Consider the following 24,207-nt stretch of genomic DNA (forward strand, 5'->3'; position numbering starts at 1 on the left):
ACTCCCCTAAATTGTCCATGCTTTTAAGGCAGTTTAAATGTTTCATCAGTCACACCCCCACTATGATGGGAGGCCTCACTGAATAATGCAGTGGTTGCATGAGCAGGAGCAGACAATGTACCGTCCCAAGAGAGGGAGGGGTCTGGGGTGCATGGCTAGGATCTGCTCAAGTGGATAGGGATCCCATCATCTCCAGAATATTCCTAAAGCACTTTCACTTAGTTCTCAAACCCATTAAGGCTCGCAGTACTGTCTTGCGATCATAGTTGTTCCTGTGATGCATTTATCGACAACTGCACACGATAGCAATCAGTCTGTGGCTGATTGCAAAAAGTGCTCACCTCCATATGAGCATCTGGTTAGCCGTGGTTGAGCTCGGCAGACAAAAGCCAAAGGAATGCTATGCAGAGTGAATCAGTGGGAAGAAGTGGTGACCTTTTGCTGGCTGGGGATAGTGATGTAACCATGGTGATGGCGGAGAAGGAGGATGCACTCTGACCCCTGAGTAACTCAAGGCCTGAGAAATGAGCCTTTCCCATATGCATGATGTTAGGCTCTTTATCAACGCTTTGTCATCGGTAGCCAATAGGAAGAAAAAGTCCACTGACAAGTGAATGAGAAATACTAATGGAATTAATGGAAAAGATAAATTCAGGAAATTAAGTTGAATTGATTTATTGTAATAGTTGAATGTTTTGTTGAAAGGGTTAGATGATGGACTATTTATTTGATTGATTTACATATTTAAACATTGTGGCTACCACCTCTCACCTTCAGTTGCTACAGTTATAAATGGTGCAGTAGTAATGCCCATCAGAGTCCTGTTGGCTCCTTTTACTTCTACATTGCGAGCAGGGACCAAAAAATCAACTGGAACTGGAACTAGACCCTCGGTGAATGGAATAACCAAAGTTCCTGTTTTTTTAGTTCCAAAGAAGTGGCAAAATGTTTGTTTTGTGGTGGGGGGAAAAAAGCCTCTAAAAACCCCTAACAATGATTTTGATGTTCCAGGAAAAATATGCAGAGGAATAAACAGGTGGCCATGGGCCGAAAGAAATTCAACATGGACCCCAAAAAGGTAAAAGTAACAGTCTTGCTTCTCCTGATGTGGATTGTGGCTTCATATTAGCCTAAGCAGAATATAACCTGGGGCACTCTCTCTCTCTCTTTCTTTCTCCCTCTCCCTCTCTCTCTCACAGGGAATCCAGTTCCTGATTGAGAATGACTTGCTGAAGAATACCAGCGATGACATTGCTCAGTTCCTCTACAAGGGAGAGGGCCTCAACAAGACAGCCATTGGAGATTACCTTGGAGAGAGGTCAGGATGATGATATCATGACTCATTCTCTCTCTCTCTCTCTCTCTCTCTCTCTCTCTCTCTCTCTCTCTCTCTCTCTCTCTCTCTCTCTCTCTCTCTCTCTCTCTCTCTCTCTCTCTCTCTCTCTCTCTCTCTCTCTCTCTCTCTCTCTCTCTCTCTCTCACACTGCCATTTGTGAGTGTTTCTCATATGCATAACTGTAGTAGGTATGGGTCCGACTTCGTGGTTGACAAACGCGTCAGAGTGATGACCCTTTTCCAGATCGCATAGTTTCCATATTGCTCTGCTTCCTGTCGGTCAGGCACACACCCATCCTTTCCCAAACATAGTTTATTGGTCCCACATTTAGACTATCCTCTGAAGACAATGCCCATTACTCAGTAGCCTCCATCTGTCTTTGATTTTCCATCCATAAGTAACGTGATTAAGAGTCTCACAATACTGGAATGCCTGTGTTAGGAGGCAATTAAAGATCGAGTGGTGAGGAGATAACTATCTTTTCAGACGGAACACACAATACAGAGAAGGCCCAGTAATATCGTGGTGTATGGACCGCTCAGGGAATATATTGCAGGCAGTGTTACAGTCTGGGTGTGGTTGACAAGGTCAAACCAGGAAATGGAGCGCAGGCAGAGCACTTGATGGATGCTCTCTGTTTGATTGTTATCAGGGTCTCCATGTGTTTCTGATTCTGTGAGGGGGGGTTGGAGGAGCAGGAGATCCTTGAGATGTAATTGGTCGCTTGCCCACTTGGGATGTCAGTGACTGGATATGACCCTGCCAATGAGAGCTACTTGGAGTCATCCCATGATCCCAAAGGACATATCATTAACTCTGAAGGGCATGAGGGTCTGGAGTGATGTCATGATTGAGATCAGATGATGGATGCTGAGTGTGATCTTTTAACCCTATATGAGCCTGATCACATCCTGCGGTCTTCAGGCAGGTCAGATCACCTGCAGCTGTTGAGCGGACCTTTATTAGCTTCTTTAAGGTTTAGATTACAGTGCAGAAAGAATTGGGCTTTTTCCTAGAGTTTGGAGCAGCTTGCCTGAAAAGCATGACCATATACTACATTTACTTTTATGTTTCTTGCCTGTCTCTATACTTCAGTGTTATAATTAAAAATGATGATGATGATGATGAGTACACTGGATGAGTTTTGAAAAATGTAATTTGAAAATTCACTCAAGAGAAACCATTTCGTCTCCTTTAGAGATGAGTTCAATATCCAAGTCCTCCACGCCTTTGTGGAGCTTCATGAATTCACAGATCTCAACCTGGTTCAGGCCCTAAGGTAAGACAACCTGCACCATCAGCTCTACCATACTTACCTGGCTACATTCCTGTTAATCCTGTTAGCCCAATGCTATCTCTTTATCATAAATGCCACCTCATTTGCACTTCACAGAGAAACAACAATCAGTTACAGTCTTGTGCCAACAGAATTCATGTTTTTAAAGTGGTAGTGTATGTATGGCTGACTGTCCCGAACTGTGTCCCTTAACAGACAGTTCCTGTGGAGTTTCCGGCTTCCAGGTGAAGCCCAGAAAATCGACCGCATGATGGAAGCCTTCGCCCAGCGCTATTGCCAATGCAACCCTGGGGTTTTCCAGTCCACAGGTAGGGCCGTCATGCTGGCTTTGACCCACGGGTGTCAAAGATGTGCTGCTCAAGATTACCATTCATTTTGACTATCCATGCTGACCTAAAAAGACCAAGTGAAATTACTGTGCCAGCAGTGAAACTGAGGTGGGAAATAACCTGAAGATTTGTCTTGAGAAAATGTTGGTGAACTACCATTTTTTTTTTTTTTTTTTTAATGGGAAATCTAAACCATATTCATGACCTGGGACTTTTAAAACACATACACAGTTGTTAACCATTGTGTGCATTTTTAGGCACCTACACATTAAGTATTCTTTATCAGTTCATTTCAGTTTCCAGGGACCTGCAGGGCTCCTTCAGGGGCTTCCAATGGGAGGTCCTCGGCAAAGAATAGACAGGTTTTTTTTCCCCATCATAACTCAAAATAAAAGAGCTTTTCAAGTCTCAGTTGTTTATATTTTTGGGTAATTTTGACATAAAAAATCAGATTCAAGACAGGCATTTAAAAGTGTTAGATTAATTCTTTGGGTTATTAGTCTTCACGTGAACCTGAGGGATTTTACCCTTCTTCAGCCTCATCCTTAACAATAGTAAGCGCAAAGTGTTATGCCCTTTTATTTCAAACTGCATAGTCTGTCTTTAACATAAACCAAAACATGCTTTTATTATCAAGGTCTCTGTGTCAAAATCACCTTAAATTGGAAGTCCACCGTTTAATGAAAGTCAGCTTGGGGGTCCAGAGCTTGTAAAACTTTGAAAACCCTTCTTCTCTATGATCAAGAAACAGTAGTGAATACTGTATACATTGCTGTTTCTGAAGCAGGAAGCCCGTCACATGGAGCCTCTGCAGTTTTTTTATGCAGCGTCTTTGATATTACATCGAGAATCTGTTGGCATGTGCTAAAGCCTCTACCCCCACTGCTTTATTTAACAGACAGAGTCCGCTCAGGTGATGTGGGTGTGTGTGTGTGTGTGTGTGTACAAGCATGTCTGGTTTTTCAACTGCGACATTATGTCTGTGGCAGACGACTGCTTCTAACATGGATGCAGATGGATGTGAATAATGCATTGGCTTTCTCAGCAGCCTAACAGGCCTGATAAAGTGCTGCTGTGTCAGCCATGGCACCGACCACATGTCTTTAAGTGTATATACACACACTCAAAAACACACACACACACACACACACACACACACACACAAGCACTTGCACACAGAGGAACACATGCGTACTTAGCTGCCCACACACAACCTTTCACTCCGCTCTCACTCTCCTCACTAACGAAGCTTCGGGTGACTGTCCCTCCCTCAGTCTGGCTTTGGTCCCCAAAGTGCAGCTAATTTACATTCATATTTAAACACTACATTATACATGGGTGACGTTTTGCATTTTTACAGTAAACAGCAGCTGACACTTCACTGATTGCTAATCTCGCAAAGCTCATCTCCCTCTCATTTGTTATAAGTGTGAACGAAGCACTAGCATTTTGTGGGTAGAGGTGTGACAATGTGGTGTGTGTGTGTGTGTGCGTGTGTGTTTTTGTTGATGTGTGTGCATTACAGACACCTGTTACATCTTGTCGTTCGCCATCATCATGCTGAACACCAGCCTTCACAACCCGAATGTGAAGGACAAGCCCACAGTGGAGCGCTTCATCTCCATGAACAGAGGCATCAACGACGGCGGAGACTTGCCCGAAGACCTGCTCAGGGTGGGTAGGCCTCCCTAAATCCAGTTCTGTCATTTCCCTCCTTGTGTGTGATCAAGGGTCTCTACAGTCATGAAAATCCTGGAAAAGTCTTGGAATTTGAAAATATGTTTCTCAGGCCTAGAAATGCTTTGAAAAATGATGAAATATCAGAAAAGTTTTGGAAAAGTCAGACATTTTTAATAATGATGGTAATCTTGACAAGTGGAGCTTGAACATCACGAGGTAGTTTTTTAGTTTTTGATTTATGAATTAATTATTTCAACTATGAAATATTAAAAATACTGACAGATGCTTAGACAACCTATTGCAGTCCAAAGTGATGTCTTCAACATGAATCTTTAGTCTGATGAGCAGCTAGAAAAAGAAAACACCTAAAAAAAAAAAAAAGTTTTCGTTATGGAACAATATGAGATGGAGAAATGCAAGTAAAAAGAAACAACTAATTGTTTCACGTCTAAAAACACTATTTATATTATATCATTTGAGGAAACCGGTGAATCAGTCAAGAGACTTTACTCATAACACTGTACATAGAAATAGTCATGGAAATATGATATGTAGTTGGACAAGTCATGAAAAGGTTTTGAAATTTAATTGGCACATAAGTGTAGAAATCGTGGTGGTTTCTTCACCGTTCCTCCTCCCTACTTCTGCTCTCACTCCATCTCTCTCACCTTCTTCATCTTTTGCAACCCTCTGAACCTACCTGTCTCCTCACCCTTGTAGACCCCTGACCACTGCCTCCACCCCACACACTTGGGCAATCTCAGACCCGCTCTGTATTCACGCTCTCACTCTCCTCTCCACAGAACCTGTATGAGAGCATCAAGAACGAGCCGTTCAAAATCCCGGAGGATGACGGCAACGACCTCACGCACACTTTCTTCAACCCAGACAGAGAAGGCTGGCTGCTCAAACTGGGTGAGTGATGCTAGAAATAATGCACGCCCAGTTACAGTGTGCACATGTTGAATTTTCAAAACGGTAGCGTTCTCATCAGTGTAGCGGTATGTCTTCATGCCTACAGATTTTGGTGGATTATTCAAGGTTGAGAATCAGCCTACACAAAGTGTCTCCCTGAGGGTAGCAGTGTGTGTGCAAGTTTATGCTTATGTGTCAATGTGTAAAAGTGTGAAAGTGTGTGTGTGTATAGGTGTGTGTACACACGACTCAAAGCATCTGAAGACATCTCTGCTCACTGTAATGTATTATGAATGCGGACTTGAGATCAGACCACCACATGTGGAGCTCTTTGAATTATTTAACACTTGGCATATTCATACACTCTCACTCACATGGACATACGCAGACACACTGACATGCATTGCTACAAGATGTATGTAAAAACCAGTAAACATGCACAAATGCACATGCACACATGGAGGTAAAAAAAATAACTTTTGTATCAGAGATTTTTTTCCCCTCTTGATTTTTTTTTTTACATTTGGGTTTTGTAGTTATTAGAATAATAAATTTGCAGTGCATATTGACCAATATTCACTCCATTTGTGCCACTAAGATTTGCTTTAACTTCTGTCCTGCTGCTTAAAACTCATGGCAGTTTACAGAAGAGGATGATGTCTTTTTCCTCACTCTGCCCTCAAGCAGTCCATCTTCCACCCCTCACTTATTGAAGTTTTTATTTATTTATTTGATTGATTTTTTTGTTGATGCAGTGTTTTGAGTGGAGTCAGCTTTGTTTTTTTTTTTGTTTTTTTGTTTTTGTCTTTTTTTTCTGTTGCTGACTGTATTTTGCCAATTTTTTCTGTTTTTTTATACTTCAAGCTGTGCACATAGAGTGAGATGCAATAGTCCTCAAAGTATCAGGGGCATCTTTTGACCACGTAGTTTTTGGTTTAATTTATGGACTATGGAATGAATTTTCAAAGACATTTTTGCCCCATATACCTGCTAATTTCTGACCCTCACACACACACACACACACACACACACACACACACACACACACACACACACACACACACCTCTTGTCCTTGTATCATAGTAAATTATTTATGGTATTTCAGTTGGTAATTTTTCTGGTCACAATCAGTCCTCTTGCAGAAATGCACACCCCTGGACTCCCCAACTCACCATGCTCTGTTTCCTTCTAAGGTGTCTCTCTGTTTGTACAGATTCACAATGAATTTAACAAAAGCACCGATGTATGAAATGGAAATGAAAACTTCCAATCACTGTGAATCTTTACAACCGCTCCACCAAGGAAGCACATAATCACTCTCTCTCCAGTGACTCGATGCTGGCAGATTTGAGTGTAATAATCAGGGTGGGAGGTAAATAATTGGAAGTAACATGAATGGACCCAAGTGGAGGCAATACCTCATGTAGTGCTTTACAGTAACTTCTGCACCTGGCAAGGCTAAATTTCCAGATTGAGCAGAGCCCCCCCTTGTGGAGTAAATTTGAAACAGCAGATACACAAAAATCAGCTGAAACAGTACAAATTGGAGTCATAACACAGGCTTCTAAAATTAGCCTGTCCGTCCTGAGTTGTGTTCTTTGCCAAAGCTGTAAAGCAGTGCATCAAAGCCCCCTTGGCAACACATTTGGGATTGTGGTGCTATAATTCCTTATCATTTAATTTGATTTTTTTGTTTTGTTTTCTTTTCCTCCTCGTTTGTTTGTTTGTTCCCATGATTTTGGCTGTTGTCTTTCCTCAGGAGGTATGTACACCTGCTCTTCCCAACACTAGTCCATCTCTCAGCTCTCAGGTGCTTTTGGTGGTCCGCCATGCTTTTGTTATCTTTCTCAGTTATTTACTTTCGTACAGGATCTTTTGTTTCTTTTATTCTGTTTTTGTTTTGTCTCTCCATCGACTTAGTCTCATTTAAATTTAAATGTTTGCTTGTCTTGTTTGGTCTCTCATCGAGCTGGTGGTTTGTCCACGTGCTGCTCTTTTATCTCTGTGGGTTGCCGGGCGATCGCTGGGTGTGTTTGTCACCCCGTGGGCTCGGCTCAGGGAGCTGATGCCAGGTTTTTGCTTTGTGGCCACTCTAGTGAGCAGTTTGACCTTCTCTGTGTACGCTGCGGTGGTCAGTCTCTTTGATCTGTTTTTTTTTTTTTTTTTTTTTTTTTTTTTTTTTGGAAGCTGCATTATGCCTTTACTTCCACACAGTGAGCACAACAAAAGACTTTGCTTAACTGTCCGGATTGATCATTCAACTATTTTATTTCTTATTATCTAATTGGCTCCAATGAAATGAGTTGCTGTTGTTGTTTGCTCTCTGTTTGTGTGGAAAGGGAATACTGCACCTTTTCACCAAAATGGCTCTGCTCTCCTTATCTCATGCTGTATATGGATCTGAGGGGTAATGGTGTGGCTGTGGCCTGGTGTGATGCTAGGCCAGACTGGAGCGAACTGCTGTGAGGAGAAGCAAAAGCAAAGGAGTGTGTGAGAGGCGTTGTGAACGGGAGTCAGGGGCTGAAATCATTTAATTCACGAGTGCCTACTATACAGTTTGAAGGGCATGAAATTAGAGCTTTGGCCGTCCATTCCTGTAATTTAAGGAATGGCAGCTTAATCACCTTTTATGTGTAAATGAAAACAAGACAATAGAATGTCTTTGTTTACTGAAATTAGACGCATTCATCTGTACAAAAATTGGCAACTGAATGTGACAAATTGCTGAATCTGTGGTCAGATTCGGTGGGGAAAGAAAGAAAGAAGAAACCCTCCAGGGGGCTTATAAACCTATCAGGGAATGGTTGTTATCTATAAGTTGACCTGCTCCCGCTTGCCCAGCCCTCTACAATCCCCCCCTTGCATGGGTGAGTTCCTCCTCCACTGCACTCCAGTCCAGCCCAACATCCTCCAGACCCCTACAAAAATCTCCTGGGACACCTCCCCTCCTCCTGGACATTTTTGTAAGGGAGGAGGCCATCTCTCTTTTCTTTGAGTGACAGGAACTGACGTGACCATCAACCGATCACAATCCAAACACCAGCCCAGTCAACACTCTTCATCAGCTGTGTGATTCTGCCATTATGTCTGTGTGTCTGCCGTCTGCTTTTTCGTTCCGACACGCTGAAGAGTCAAGAGACGCGGGGAGGGGCTTAAAAAGTATCGATGGTGTCTGTAGATGATAACACTGTGTGTTGAACATAGACTGTTTGAACTCTGTGGCCTGTCATGACCTCTGCGATATGACGGGCTATCATATACAGTGCTAATGCTGTTATATGATGATACAAGTGTGCTGTTTCTATGCCTTTTCTTTAAATCTCTCAGGATGTTTGTGTGGTATTGTCAAGCCATTTGGCTCTGTTTTTCTGTCATGGTAGATGGGTTTCCTAGATGCAGCTTTTTACTAACACTGGTGGTGGTGGCATAGCTCGCTCTAGATGTGCCTTAGGTCATTATGCCTTAGGTTAGATTATGCATTATGACATGCATACCTGTTCCCCCACTTATTGAATGCTGATCCTATATTACTTTCATTGCATTCATACTTTTAGAAGCTACCTAATGCAGTCAAAACAGGAAATTCTAGTCTGAGATGCCCATGGTATAGCTGAGCGTAGCTCCAGGCACTCGACTTCCTCTGTCGGCATCTCATCCTCCCAGTGTGAGGCTGCCATCTGCTACTGTGATCAGGTTTCCCTTCACAGGAAGTGGGGGTGACAAAGGGGGTCAGAGGTCCTCCACAGATCAGTGAGCACCGACTTAACCAGGGAGCTCCCACCGGGCATGAAAGAGGCGAGGATTTCAGCCTGGTCTGTGAAAAGACCTCTCAGTCACTCCTAGGTTCCCAAATTCACCCCAAGGATAGTAATCTGATTGTTTTCCACGTCTATAAAATGCCTGCTAGCAACTTCATTTGTGTGGCGGTGCCTTAAGTTCACCGAGTGCAAAGCAAGTAGCTCCATATCCCGGCTATTGATCTTGCCATGCCTCACTGCCTTGAATGAGACAGTTGTTCCTCTGAGTCAGCAACTAAGGAAAGAGACCCAGAGCAGAGTGGAGAAAGCGCTCAGTTTCCAGACACACCTAGGTATTTAGCGAGACATCTCCACTTAAGCCGTGATAGGGTATCCATCAGGCTTCTGGGATTACTTCCTTTAAGGGGTCAGCATCTATTAAGGTGTTTTTTATTGTGGCAATTTCTTTGATCCTCAGAATTAGCTGACAAAACAGGACGTTCAGATAGATGAAATGAAGTAGCATTGTCTTAATAAAACACAGTCTTGTCAGTCAGGAAGTAAGAGGAAAAGCAGAATAGAGTTGAAAGAAAGCAAAAGTCACGGCCATCTGAAGGCTATGCAGTTGTGGTGATGTTAAGCGCATGGTCTGATGTGGTGCAGTGCTGAATTGGGGCAAAGAGCGGGATTTGCTGGGGAAGGGAGTCTTCTGAAGCCGTCATCTGTCTGTCTGCCCATACATCTGTCTGCCTGTCCGCTGCTCTGCCCTCCGCTGTCCGGTGCTCCTCTCTCTCTCCCTCTCTCTCTCTCTCTCTCTCTCTCTCTCTCTCTCCTCTCCCTCTCTCTCTCTCTCTCTCTCTCTCTCTCTCTCTCTCTCTCTCTCTCTCTCTCTCCTTCCACTGAACGTGTCTGACGCTGGGTGTTTGCTCCACAGGGGGACGCGTAAAAACCTGGAAGAGGAGATGGTTCATCCTCACAGACAACTGTCTCTACTACTTTGAATACACCACAGTGAGTACAGCAGTGCTGTTTTTCTGTTGTGTAGCACTGCATTATTCTCTGGCATTATCTACATTGACTTTGCCTGTTTTCTTCTTGCACAGGACAAAGAGCCCAGAGGAATCATCCCGTTGGAAAACCTGAGCATCAGGGAGGTGGAGGATAAGAAGCCTGTAAGCACAGCCCCCTCTGTTGGCTCACTTTGATAACATACACTTGAAGCAGAGCTAGGCAATCTTTTTTTTTTTTTTTTCTTTACTCCACATGTCACAGCTCATGTTCATTTGTAATGAACGATTACTGTTGTTCTTTTTACATTTTGCCACTATGGTGCATGACATGCAAGACATGTTCTTGTGAACACACTAAGTCAGTAACCAAACGGGATAGAAACTTCATATTTACCACAGACTCTATCTTATCCGATGAAATTTTGGAACAATGTGATTTTCTTGACAGTGCTACAGCTTGAGTTTACGCTTGATATCTGTTTTCTGCGAAGAAACGTACGCTGACATAGAAGTATTTGCTAACATATACATTCATGTTATGAATATCGTTAGCATTATTGGTCATGTTTAATATAGCATGTTGATTACAGCAGGATATCACCAATAACAGAGAAATTCCACAATTCTCGACAGCTGGTTTGATATCATAACAAATACAGAAAATCCCATTCAGCACTCGCTACTTTAATTATTATTATTATTATTTTAATAAACCTCAATATACAGAAACTTTATGTTTCAAGTATTTAACTCTATATGCTACATTAGATTGAGGTACAAGTGCAGCATTGGCTTTTAGCCTTCAAGTGGACAGCAAGCCAGCCCAACAGAATACTAATTTCAAATCAGAGGAGCGATATGAGATGTCCTGGTGTAACAGTCGACACACTGGAAGGATTATGTGCTCATATTTTGATTTACGGTCTTGTAAATGTGACTGCAACTCTTAAGTGTTTTGTGTATTTAAACAAAAAGCTAAATTACCATCAGGCTTAAGCCATATTAGAATGAAAATACAGTGTAAAAGAGTAGGGGATGAGGTTGTGTCAGTACTATTGACACTAAAACACTACATACACTTTAACAGTGAGCATAACTCCCCGTGCACAGCCAGTGTTTGTGATCAGGTGCTGGTCAGTCGCAGGAACATCTCAGTTCAAAGACAAAAATAAACCGCCACATGCTTGTTCACTCCTAATTAAGTTATAGTAAAGGTACTTCAGTGTGCAGTGGTTATGGTGGTTTACACAGTATTAATAGGTGTGGAAAACACATTTAATGTTTTTTTTTTAAAACATTAGTTTTGATTTGGTAGTTAAATAGCTAACATGCTCTTATCCACAATGTGCACTGCCTGTAACATACACTGATTAGCTCACTTGTGCGGTAGAACCTTATTGGGCAAAGGACGCACTGATGCGCTGAAACAGTTTGTTCATCTGCAGTCAAAACACTGTTTGATTTCTCCACCTGCCTCATCTCCACTATCTGCAGAACTGCTTTGAGCTCTTCATTCCCGACAACAAGGACCAGGTGATAAAGGCGTGTAAGACCGAGGCAGACGGGCGTGTTGTAGAGGGCAACCACACCTTCTACCGCATCTCCGCCCCCACCACCGAGGAGAAAGACGAATGGATGAACAGCATCAAGTGAGCATTCCTCCTTTACTTTTTCAGTCAGTTCCACACAACAGGGACTCAACAAGGAGAATGACACTGAGCACAGTACTTTGCATGCTTAGAAAAAATAGTAATGAATTTTAGTAATATCACTTTTACACCAAACACATTGATTTGATTTTTTTTTTTTTTTTATTTAACTGTGTGACTACTTGCTACAAAATAAGTGACACTGTTTATGTAAGCAGACACACCTTAATGCATATTTCACCCCTCGGTTAACTGATGTGACAGTCTTCACACTGTTGGTCTTTCATTATAACGACACTATAAACACAAGTCAGTCCAATCCAAATGAGGTTAAAGTTATACTGAGGTTAAGATTGCCTGCTTAAATTGTGGAGCATGTCCTGTATCATTGCATCCACATGGTTTGCAAATTACCAGGTGACCTGTTGCTGGATTATTCTCCATTTAGCCTTCACGGTGCTCACGGCACGGCACGGTTACGGAGCTCTAATTTGATCACCATAATTGTGTCTTTCTGAGATTTGCACTGTGGACACCGTCGTGAGCACCAGCCGTAACACGTCACCAATAGGAGCTGAAGCCGATAGTCTCCAGGGGCTGCTAGGGACTAAACTGCTGGGTTAACCCATTCACACTGAGCTCAAGTCCCGGACGGTAGTAGGTTTTTAACTCAGTGTAAAGTCTATGGTATAGTGCATTTGGACTTGATGTTATTTGTCATTTGCTCCCACAGAGCTGCCATCAGCAGGGACCCCTTCTACGAGATGCTGGCAGCCAGGAAGAAGAAGGTGTCGTCCATGAAGAGGCACTAGAGCTGCTCATTGTGCCCCACATTGCACTTGACAGACTGGGGGGGGAGGGGGAGGGACTGGGAATCTGCTCGCCCTGTCGCGGCCGCTGCAGACGCCGGGGCTGCAGCCTGCCTCGGGCCTCTCCGGGGGATTTCTCTAGGATAACTCGCTCTGGCTTTGGGACTCTATTGGCCACAAAACAGGAAGCATGCTGGGGTTTCTAGATAGAGTCAGGGCCAAAGCCTTCCCAACCTCCTGTCCGAATGTTCACTCTCTCTCTCAGCTTTGTGTGTACTTGTGTGTGTATGAGGCAGAAGGGAGTCTCACTGTCCCCCCCCAGTGAAATCCCCTTCAGCGAGAGCCTTTTTCCTCATGCTTTACCAAACACAAACCCTGTATACATTACACACATGCATACACACACACACACACACACACACACACAACATGCACACACTCTCGCAGTCACCCTTGCGCACATCGTTTAAACTCAGCAGGTCTGACCGAGCGTGGCACCCCGACCAAAATATTCGTAGCTTTCTGAGAGTAAAAGTAGTGACCTTTTCTGGCGTGCTTTAATATGTTTGGGCAAGACGTGTCTATTTTTACAGCTTTTACTGTGGATTCCTCTCTCGAGTCTTTTTGTTTGCTTTTTTAAAAAAAATGATCTTGTGATGAAAACTGCAGGGTGGGGGGTGGGAGGTAGGGTTTTTGGGAAAAGGAGATAGGGGGGTAATTTGCCAACTGTTTGTGATTTTATAGAAAAATGAAAACAAAAAGTTTCTGTCAAAAAAAAAAAAAAAAAAAAAGTCGCCACTCAGGAGATTGTCACAATGTTGCGCCAGGATAGAGAGTCCTGTCCTGCGTCAGGAAAGATGTGGACCCTGTACACTCTGACAACCATGTGAGGAATGAAAGCCTTGTTTGTTTCCCAAACTCAACTGTAATTGTAAATGTTTAACCACAGTTTTGGGGACTTATTGCTGCAGGTGAGGCACTCTGATCCGTGGTTGTTTGGACAGAGCTTCAGCTTTGGATACGGCTCTCACTGTTCATTTCCTGAAGGCCCTGGAGATGCGTCCTGGGGATTAATTATGTCTTTTGAAATGACATGTGTCTGTCACCCTAGGCCTCGATTCAGAGTCTCACAGGGGGGCTTAAAGATGTCTGGAAAACAACCTGTTTGTCTTTATTTTCTCTTGTCATAAATTTCTCTCATTTCACCTCTCCTACTATTGTCTGAAACACACACATAGTTTCAAATACTGTATCATACAAAATTCTGTTTAATTATCAGAAAAGTTACTTTACTGCAACACAAACTCTGCCTGGCACTCCAGATGAAATGTGATGGAAAACGCTGCTGGTTAGCTACAATAATTCACAAAATATTCTCTCTCAGTCAAGCTGTGTTTGACATTTTTTTTCCTATGGTAAGTTACCTCTAAATAATACTGTCTCTGTGTAGAGGGGTAACTACATTATTTAATGTTAGAGTAAATTCACATTTCATTTTCTACCCCCAGCCCAACCTCATTAAGATTGTTCAATACTGTACTTGGAAATTGCTCTTTAACTTTAAAAAAAAAATATGCATTGTTTAATGTGCTTCAGGCTCTTCTACATGCGACATATTACACATTATTGCGGAAGCTTTAAAATAAATCACCAATGTTGTGTTGTTTGTTTCAGCTACTGCCTGAAATGTATGGTTTGTGAGTGTCTCAGGAGCCAAAGTCTGATGTGAAACAATACAAAGCTACTTTTTGTATCAGGAATGTACAGCATGGTGAACCAAAAGATCCAGGGCAGGATGGTTGTTTCGCTACGCAGAGGGTGCCAATTAGTGATGCATCATCTTGTCACGTTCAAAGTTTTGTTTTGCGAAAGCACAACTATACGCTTATGTACAACAGTGCACATGCAGTCTCAGTTGTCTCTCATATCGTCAGTGCCTGCTGTTCATCACACTCGCTCCCTGCCCGTTGTGTTTCCTTTCTGCTCCTCTCAACGCACTAATCCTAGAGAGATATGGCAAAATGCAAAACAATCATAATTCTAGACAGTATTGGTTTATTTATCGAAGTTGTGTATATACTTAAGTGTATAGTGGGTATTTGTCTCCATTTTATGACATTTTTGAGTTCAGTATCATATTAGTTGTGCCATTATTCTTTACCTTTTCCTGTTCCATAATGTTTGATTTCAGGTTTCTATCATTGCCATGTAATCAAGCTGTAATAAAAGACAAATTTGTCACAAACACTAGTTGTGATTCTGTCTTACATGTAGCACACTGTTGATCAGTTAGGATTGTTAGTCAGTTTAACTTTTTGTCATAGAGTGTATGTAATCAATTTCTCCAGCAGGTGGCAGTGTGTGATAAGGACTCCCTTGAGTGCCTTCAACTTAGACACAGAGTTTGGTAAATGTTCATCTAAATGTAATCTAATGTTAATAGTGCTGCACTGAGGAAGATTTTATGCTCACTTTATGTTTTTTCTGCTTGCTTAATTGAAGCTGAATTACAGTCGTCTTCAATTAGTCACTGATTCACTTCTGGGTTCACATGAAGCCAGCCCACTATGTGACTTTTGATACTGAAAACCTCTTCCACAGGGGGGCAGCCTTACAACTGAATCTGGGCCTTTGCTGCAGCTACAGCACACAACTGACAACCACAACATAAGTTTGCACTACTGAAGTCAAACACCATTTACCCAGTCACAAAAAGTCACTGTTTAAAAGCAATCTATATTTACAGCAGCACACTTCATGACTTTTCCTAAGCTCGCCTTTAGAGTATTTATGGCACACAGCAGATGGGGCAACTGGGAAGGGTCGATACGTACAAGTGAATATGTATCATATTAAATCATGCCTGGAAAAGGAATCAATAGAAATGACTTTTCTCAATGGAATGGGCATGCTGGAAACAGCAGGGAGTAAATGGTACAGCAGTGTGTGATGGCAGACATGTTTCACCCAACCCTCAACATGAACTCATCCAGAATGAAACAGAGAATCCACTGGTAGCTCACATTTACATCCTGAAGTTTATGTTACATTTTTAACCCAACCCCACAGTTTCTCAGGTTTGTACAGCTTATGACAGACAGCATGCACTAAAAACTGACAGAGAGCTTGGCTCAAATATTATTAAGCATACGACTCAATGAAAAATGCATTTAATTGCCTGCTGTGGAAAGAAAGTGCTGCTTGTTTTGCCCCTATTGTGCTCCTGCATTACTGTGGGGACAATAAATCCCTCATTAAGGAACTTCGCACAAAAACATCCATTGTTTTTACTTGCAACATAAATCAGGGATGACAACTTTTGCAGCAGTGGGTAAATGTTTTTGACCTAACGTTGGAACAATATGCAGACTTTTGCTCCCAAAACGATCCTGTTTTACAACATCTTGTATATTGCACTGCTTGTCAGACAGACGACTGCCAGTCAGAGCCATTTGGGTTAACCTCTCACGTATTACCAAAAAGCATTTTTCTACTATGCTTCCCTTCAGGGAACTTGTTGCCACACCAGCCTTTGCGGTAAAAGATAAGACTAATGCATTGCATTTGTAGAGTAACACCTGCAAAAATCCTTAGCTAATGTTTAGCAGGTAATTGTAAACACAGTGACATATTGTGTGGCAGCCCTGTGTTTATAATAATAATCCATCTTGGAATCAATATAATCTGATATTAAATGAATTAAATGACTGACAGGGTTTTTGGCCTGGATTATGAGTCAATCAAGCGGATAAGAAACAGTCCATAATCATATTCACACAAATGCATTCAACCCATGTTTTTCTTTTACTGCTGGTGTAAAACAAGATGATAATGACGTTTTCGAGAATTACAGAGCACGCCAAGGAGGTGACCTTAACTGATGGGAAATGAGAGGCATGTTGCCACAGCAAGAAAAAAAGAAAGAGAATGTATTGTGGTGAGGCAGGAGGGGATTCTTTCGCTCTTTCTTTTTCTTTCCTTTTTTTTTGTACCATCTAGTCTGTTTTTCACCTCTCATATTTCTCACCACAATGTGGCTACGCAGGCCCTTGAAAAGGCAGCGTTCATGCAGGATTCTTTAGTTGTGAGGTTTGCTCGAGTGGGGGAATGTGATATAGGGAAAAAACATTTCATCAGTCCTGACCGAGTTAAGAGGGCTTTGGGAGCAATGCAGAAAAGGGTGCATGTACACAACAGAGATCGCTGCAGCAAAATCCCCTCGCATGTCTTGCACTCTTTGAAGGGAGCTGTTAGGGTAAAAAAAAAAAGAAAAAAAAAAAAGAAAAATATTTCTACAGCACAATACATCATAGTGTTGCATAGCATACCTGACTGTTGTGGAACTGAACATACCACACACTCCACACACAGTCATGCTCTCATGTCGGGCCTGCTGGGTGCTCTGTGGTTATGTGCTGGTGACGGGGAAAGGCCCGGGCCTGCAGCAGCTCTCACAGGCCCAGCAGCAGAATCCTCCGTCTGCTCCTCTAAGTGGAGACATGTGAGGCCGGTCAGGCTCCAATTAGGCCCAGGCCGTTTCCCAGAAGCGGCGGAGGCCTCCCCCTGCCTCTCAGCCCACCGCGGTGAGAGCAGGGCGCACCCCACGGTGCCCGGGCCTGACCTCAGCTGGCATGAGAAGGGCCTTCACTCGTAGGGAGCACGCTGGGCCCCCTCCCACCACGACGGAGGCTCAGACAGAGGATCTCAGACACAAAGAGGCACATACACAGTACACACACACACACACACACACTCTCACGCAAGCATGCGTACAAACACAGCACAGTCTGGCAGACAGTCTCATGCAAACGGCTTCACAGCTGCACAGAATTTGCCTTAACAGGTCCCTCCAATTTCAACTGGAAACGTGCAGTTGAGAAATGTACTAGTGAGCTTTGATTTGGACAACTTTTGGCTGCAATAACTGACAGACAGGCTGTCAAGGCAGATTCTGAAAACTTATCACATGACATATCACATCCAGTAAAACTGCTCTGATGATAGCACTAATAAAAACAGCCGCAACACACACAGACAGGCTGGAGCCCACTGGGGCTCATACTCACCGTGTGATAAAAGACCACTCACCATTTTGCAATGCATGGCAATGAGTAGTAATACAGTGCAATGTAAAATACTTTTTAAATTTTACACTGTTGTAGGCCTGCATCAGTGACAAGTGCCGCTGTGTTGACAGTGTTATTGTGTGACATTGATCTGCTTTGTTGTTTTACAGGAAGGATGCTGTTGAATCCTGTTCAGATCTCTCCAGGAATCTTCTGCTCCACTGAGACACACTGAATTCATCCTCAGGGCAGGATTTCTGAGAAAGAGAGTTAAGGAGCAGCCACAACAAAGTTTTTCTCTCTCTCTCTCTCTCTCTTTCTCTTTCTGCCCGACACACACAACCATGCAAACACAAACACACCACAATAGCATCATGTGTGAACTGTTTATTGAGAGGGCCACAACGTAAATGGGATAAACGCAAAGTATAATTAAAGACAAATACAATTAAACTTTGTGTTCAGTGCAGGGGGACTCTCCGCAGCATGATTTGCAGAATTAGTTGTGTTTCACATGACATTGGTTAGATAGGCTGTGCGTTTTCCCGCAAACCTGCATTTTTACAGTTTTGATTTAATCTAACCACACTAAACTCAAATGTTATCTCTTGGCTCAGGTTAAAAAGTTCCACCAGAACCACCTTTTCCTGAAATATCGTAACTTTTTCCTGTTAAAGCATAATGATGTCTTGTTGTTAGTCACACACTGACCTAGAACACCGGTTGTACAACACTCTACCTGGCTGGCCACCAAGTTAAATGATACATTTGCTCTGGCACATAAAAACGAACAAAGGAAACAGTAGTATTCTTAGATTTATGGCCTAGTTTGGAACAATACACATGACAAGGTCTTTTGTCCCAAGCAGCATATAACAGATGATCCAACAGATAATGAAGTGAAGCTACTGGCATTCTTGGGTGACAGCTGATGTAGCCTCCCTATCACAAGTCTTTGCAAGCATTTATTTCTAATAAACTCTATACTGAGAGTTGCAGACAGAAAACATCGTCTGGGGCCTTCATGAGTTTTTAATTTTTCTACCAGAGAGCTTTTGCATGATTTGTTCCTCTGTAAGCCTGTGTGAACAAGACAGAAAGTTCACAGTTGTTTGTCCCAGAGGGATAATGTGAGTGTGGGATTTTCTGCACATTCATTGAAGTGTGGGTGGCTCTCATTCTGGGAAGCACTCAGCAGCTTAAATGCAGTGTGCAAAAATGTACATATTGCTTTTGAGATTTTAAACTTCATCTCTTCATTAAGCTTATGTTATCTCATGCTGATCGTGGCCTGTAATTTATTTTGCAGGGCGATAACAATAAGGAAGCAAAGTCCCGCATGAGAACCACTGGCAACGAGACAAGCCGGAGAGATTTCTGGAATGGGCAGATTGTTTATTTACATCCATGTTGAAGATTGGACAGACTGTACCCTCCTTCCTGGAGTTCCAGCTAAGACCGGGAAAAGAAGGAAAAGGAGGCCGTGGTTTGGAGCGGCTCCAGAAGAATTTCCTGTCTGCATGGAGTGCCCAGTATGATGGGGACAAAAGGAAATGCCTTGGAGAGAGAGAGGGAGAGAGAGAGAGAGAGAGAGAGAGAGAGAAAAGAGAGAAAAGCCTCAGTGCTCCCCTCTGATCTCTGATCCAGCTCGCTGCAGGGCTTCTCATCCTCACAGATTTTGGGTACGATTCATGGATAGTAAAAAAAAAAAAAAATGTATGTATATATATATATATATATATATATATATGTATTGCATTTTTTTTTCTCCCAGAAAATAAAGGACATCTGTAATGTTTACGGGAGCAGACATCACTTGGTTCCAAGAGGACATGGGCCAAAAAGGTTGAGAGCCACTAACTGTAAAGAACTCCCATAGAGGTCCTCTGTGAGAAAGGCGTTATCCGAATACACATCAGAGAGCTGTAGGAGTAGAACTGCATGTGGGACTATTGTAAAGCCAGGCAAAGACAAGACCTCTCTCTGTTTGGCCTCTCGAGGACACTGGGTCGCTGTTTTCAGAGGTCGCTGACCTTAAAGGAGTAGGAGTTGTAGATCTACAATGCTGGGCCAAGGGGGAAAATGGACCCATTGCACTCATATCCCTGAATAATAACTACACAAAGAGAGCAGAGTTGGAGAGGAGGGATGCATTTTATAGATACAGAATACTGAAAAACACAAAGATAAAAGAGCATTGTTGTAACTCCATCTATAGAGCTCCTGAGCAACAGGAAAACACCTGCACCAATAACATGAAGCTCTATTCAGCACAGTTAGTTTACAGTCCACTGATATGCCGTCATTGTGTCTCCATTCAAGCCATTTCGTGCATGGTCATCTAAACACAGTCATACACATATGGAATCGTTTTCTTATAGAGGGGATAACTGGGATCAAAGCTTTCCTCTGGATGACTGATGCATCCTGGGTAGTTTCCTCCACATCTGCGGCTGAGTCAGGCCCTTAAAAGACAATGTGGAGCACGTAGGAATGGGCAAGCTATCATCGAAGGATAACGAGCAGTCAAAGTCTCGGCCTGCTAGAATTACAGGGTGTATTCCAGGTAAATTCCCTCCGATTCAGTGTGATGTCCCCGTCCCCTGCCAGGCAGCTATCAGTGGCAGCTATCAGTGCCCTTATCTGTACAGCAACCACAGCACCGGTGTGTGTGAACCTTGCACGCACACACTAAACCAAATCGGAAATGTCAGGCACTGCTTACTGGCACAGCTCAGGATCAGGTTACTACTACTGTGTTAAAGAGGGTGTGTGTGTGGGTGTGTATGTGTGTTTAAGCCTGCAGGTCTGTGTATGCATGTGGTGTAGTGGAGGCTGTACACAGGTATACAGAGTATCCTACTCTTTTTCTGGCAATTTACAGAATACCCACCTATCAGCTAAAAAGTCATTTAAATACATAGAGGAGTATACTGATTTCTTCTTTAGTGACCTACCCATCTACTTAATAGTATATTCATCTATTCAGACACCATTATACCACTGTGTGTGTAGATGATTTGCAAAGGCAGCATACTTTTTTCTGTATACTGTGCATACTTGTGTGTGCATGTGTTTGCATGCATGCACACTGTATGATTGCATGCACACTCGCTTGCATGTGTATGCGTTGGGATGCATGCACCCTTCCTTGAGTATTCTCGGTTAACCGGCAGAGTGTCCCTTTGCCAAACTGCTATTACAGTGCAGACAGATTATTTACCATCCATCCAATGACATCAACCGGCTATTTCTGGGATTTGTGGGAATCAAAGTGCATTCTGAAGATCCTGATTATGTCATTGGCTCCTTTGTCTCCAAGCATTTGATCCTGATAAACGGATGGTGGCGGCAGTGCCAAGCGAGCTGAGATAGGTGGGCAGGGTCAGATCAATCATATTATCTGCCATGATGCAATCAGAATATCTGATGCAGCAGTTGATGCATCACGAGCAGACCGCTGGCCTTTTCTGTAAACTTAGCAGATGTGCGTTCTCCAGACGCAATTCAGAATAATGGACCATCACAGAGCTATGACCTCACATGCTATATTTCAGTAGTGAAAGTGATAATTTAAAAAATTTGTAGAGAGAGGGATAGACTGTAAACCGGGACATAATGGTTTCCTCCATCATGTTTATTACTGTGCCTCCAGTTTGGTTCTGACTCATGTTTAGTTAATCATCTTAAAACTAAAACGTCTACGCCTGGAATCATCTGATAACATGATTTCATAGCTTAATAATTTTCTAACCTTTTATGGGCCGCCTGGCTTGAGATGATAAGTCCGTAATCTCCCCCCCGCTTAAAAAGAGAGAGAGAGAGAGACTGCGACTGTGCACCGTTGCTCCACAGAGACGCTGTCAACAAACTCAAATACCTGGTATTAGCACTGTTTGTCCTTCAGTGTTTCGGAAACATTCAATTGTGAAAATGTAGCTTAATTTCACAGGGCATTTATTTTGGAACTGCAACTTTCCAGTAAACGTTAAGGTATTATGTGCCTAGCAACCACATCTAACACAATGTGGCGTAAGCTGGAAAGTCATGACACACTGGAAGCCGGGCCCTAATGACGTTTGTGACATTCTCCTCTGTCTTAACTGCTTCCTCAACACCATGACTGTGCAATCAAATTGACAGAAGCGCACAGGGTGACGGCGTGAGACAGAAGTTTCCTTTGTCCATTTTCACAAGCAAGCACCAAATGTCAAAATAAGTATTACCACATTGTGTCAGCTGTGTGCGATTTGGAAATAAATGTTTTGAAATTCTAGTGCTGGTCACTTGGGAAGCGGGCCCCAGAAGCCAGCCTCAATAATTGCCCCAGAGAAGCTCCCACCTCCTTGTCACAAGGCTAAAATGAAACATCATTGTTCCCTGCTGGTAAATGACCCGCAGGTTCTCCCAGTATTGCTCCCTGTAACAATAGCACTCTCCATTCCTCTTATTGACTCATTTATTTATGCAGAAAAAAAAATACAATCTAATAAAGAAAACAGGCTGTGGGAGGTCACACAAAAAACCCAAAGTGAACAAGTTTTCTCCAATCTGTCTTGTTGGCACATCACAAGCTTTTCCCTACTCAACAAATAAGTACTTCCCTCTCAGAGTTGACAACAACAGAGCTGGCGCCTGCCTTGTCATTGCCAATTTTGCAGTGGGGGGCGGATAATTTAAATACTGGAGAAATGCGGCTAGTTGGGAAGTGTGCCGGGCAATTGCTGGCAGAGTCAACGCTACAATGCCAGACACAATGTCACAAAACAAAGGCAACTAGTCACTTTCACAGCATTCTTGGCAATTCAAATCGGCTACTGAGAAGAGACAAAAGTCGACAGCTGCGCTAAGACAGATGGACATGTTTTTGAGATCTAGTAGTCTATATGTCTGGCGGATTGTTAAAAAAAAAAAAAAAAAAAAGCTGAAGAACCCTGCAAAAGGCTTTGCTGAAACCCTTTGTTTTTCTTAATAAACTGCTTGAACTTTCTTACCCCAGTGTTGCTGCTGGACTCTTTTATCAAGACTTGTTTTTGCACAGCCCATGCACCTGGAGTAATATGAAGCTGCTCCTGAGCTCCCTACCAGAAAAAAAAAAAAAAAAAAAAAAGCAATCAAAGAGAAATTTCACAAAAATGGGGAAAAAGCTGATTCAAACAATCCACAGGAAAAAAAAACTGAGCAGATATTTACCACCACAGCAAACTGAGAACTGAAAGCAAGAAGACGGCCAAAACAAAAAGTTGATTGCAGACGACAGTGTGATTGTGAATGATAAGTAAACATCACACACTGCTGATCTCGGCTGTTCCCAGCAGGCAGCTGTGACTGTGATGATGCCCGAGGCCGTAAATAGACCTCATGTGATATGGAGGAAGGAATGCTAAGTGGTGCATGTGCCCGGCATGCCGTGGTGGATTGCATTTGCTAAATTTCACGCTCAACACATTTTTGGATCATTGAGTGTAAATTATCCACGTCGGCCAACACCAGGAGGCCCACCCTCTTGCTTCATAAGTAGAAACACCCATTGCTGGTGCATGTTAACACTCTCTACTTTCACACACACACACACACACACACACACACACACACACACACACACACTCACACACACACTTGCACGCTGTTCCAGAGAAATGAGCATGCACTGACAGAGGCACTGCACTCTATCTGCAATAAGTGATTCAAATGAAGAGTCTGATGGTTAATATAAAATGAGACTCGATGACATAAAGCTACATTTTTGCACAAGATATCAAAATAATGAATTGTAACAATGATCTCAATTTTCCTACAAGTTTAGAAGTACCTTCACAGTAAAGGGCCTTGTCCATGTGTTGTGAGATTGTCAGTATTAATATATTGTTTTGCCCTTGTTCCTTGTTTTGTTTTTGTTTTTTTCACTTGATACTTGGCTATCATTTCCTACGACGTGATAAAGGAGACAAAAAATGGAAATGGGACAGAATGTTCTTCCGTGTACAGTAGTGACACTCGAGTTACGTAATCAACCTGAGAAGCAAAAAGAAAAAAAACTTGTTGTTGAGAGAGCTGCTGGCTGCATGCCATGGCATAATTTAAAATGTTTGTTGTTGAGTCTCACTCGTTTAAATTATTATTATTATTATTTTAACCCAGACAGAGTGTGGGAGTTTGTGAAAATTAATTAACTATCTTTGTGGAATGACACTGAAAGATGTGCTACCACTGTCCCACCACCAGTAAATAAATAAGAAACAAACAAACAAACATTCATGATGTGGTAGTGTGTTTTGTTCTGTGGACACCTCCAGTAGTTCTCAGAAATTCACAAAGAACAACATTCACAGCAACCCAGAGAGAGAGAGAGAGGGAGAGGGGTGAGAGAGATAGAGA

The 24,207-nt window shown here is 42.7% G+C and overlaps 1 protein-coding gene across 2 annotated transcripts in view; it reads left to right on the top strand.

Moving 5' to 3' along the window:
* The window catches only part of cyth1a (cytohesin 1a), a 47,944-nt gene extending 32,936 nt beyond the window's left edge, over positions 1-15,008 (top strand). Inside the window, exons 4-13 of one of the 2 annotated variants that reach the window (XM_030057084.1) lie at positions 1,012-1,078; positions 1,200-1,318; positions 2,535-2,615; positions 2,829-2,941; positions 4,488-4,636; positions 5,446-5,557; positions 10,230-10,306; positions 10,399-10,467; positions 11,800-11,954; positions 12,688-15,008. In XM_030057084.1, the coding sequence (XP_029912944.1) occupies positions 1,012-1,078; positions 1,200-1,318; positions 2,535-2,615; positions 2,829-2,941; positions 4,488-4,636; positions 5,446-5,557; positions 10,230-10,306; positions 10,399-10,467; positions 11,800-11,954; positions 12,688-12,766 (1,021 nt within the window). In that variant the 3' untranslated portion in view covers positions 12,767-15,008. Of the gene's footprint in view, positions 1-1,011; positions 1,079-1,199; positions 1,319-2,534; positions 2,616-2,828; positions 2,942-4,487; positions 4,637-5,445; positions 5,559-10,227; positions 10,307-10,398; positions 10,468-11,799; positions 11,955-12,687 lie in introns of both variants that reach the window. The other variant, XM_030057085.1, reaches the window with a different exon arrangement.
* Positions 15,009-24,207: the final 9,199 nt, after the last annotated feature.

The sequence above is a fragment of the Myripristis murdjan genome, chromosome 8, assembly GCF_902150065.1.
Source record: "Myripristis murdjan chromosome 8, fMyrMur1.1, whole genome shotgun sequence".
NCBI lineage: Eukaryota > Metazoa > Chordata > Actinopteri > Holocentriformes > Holocentridae > Myripristis > Myripristis murdjan.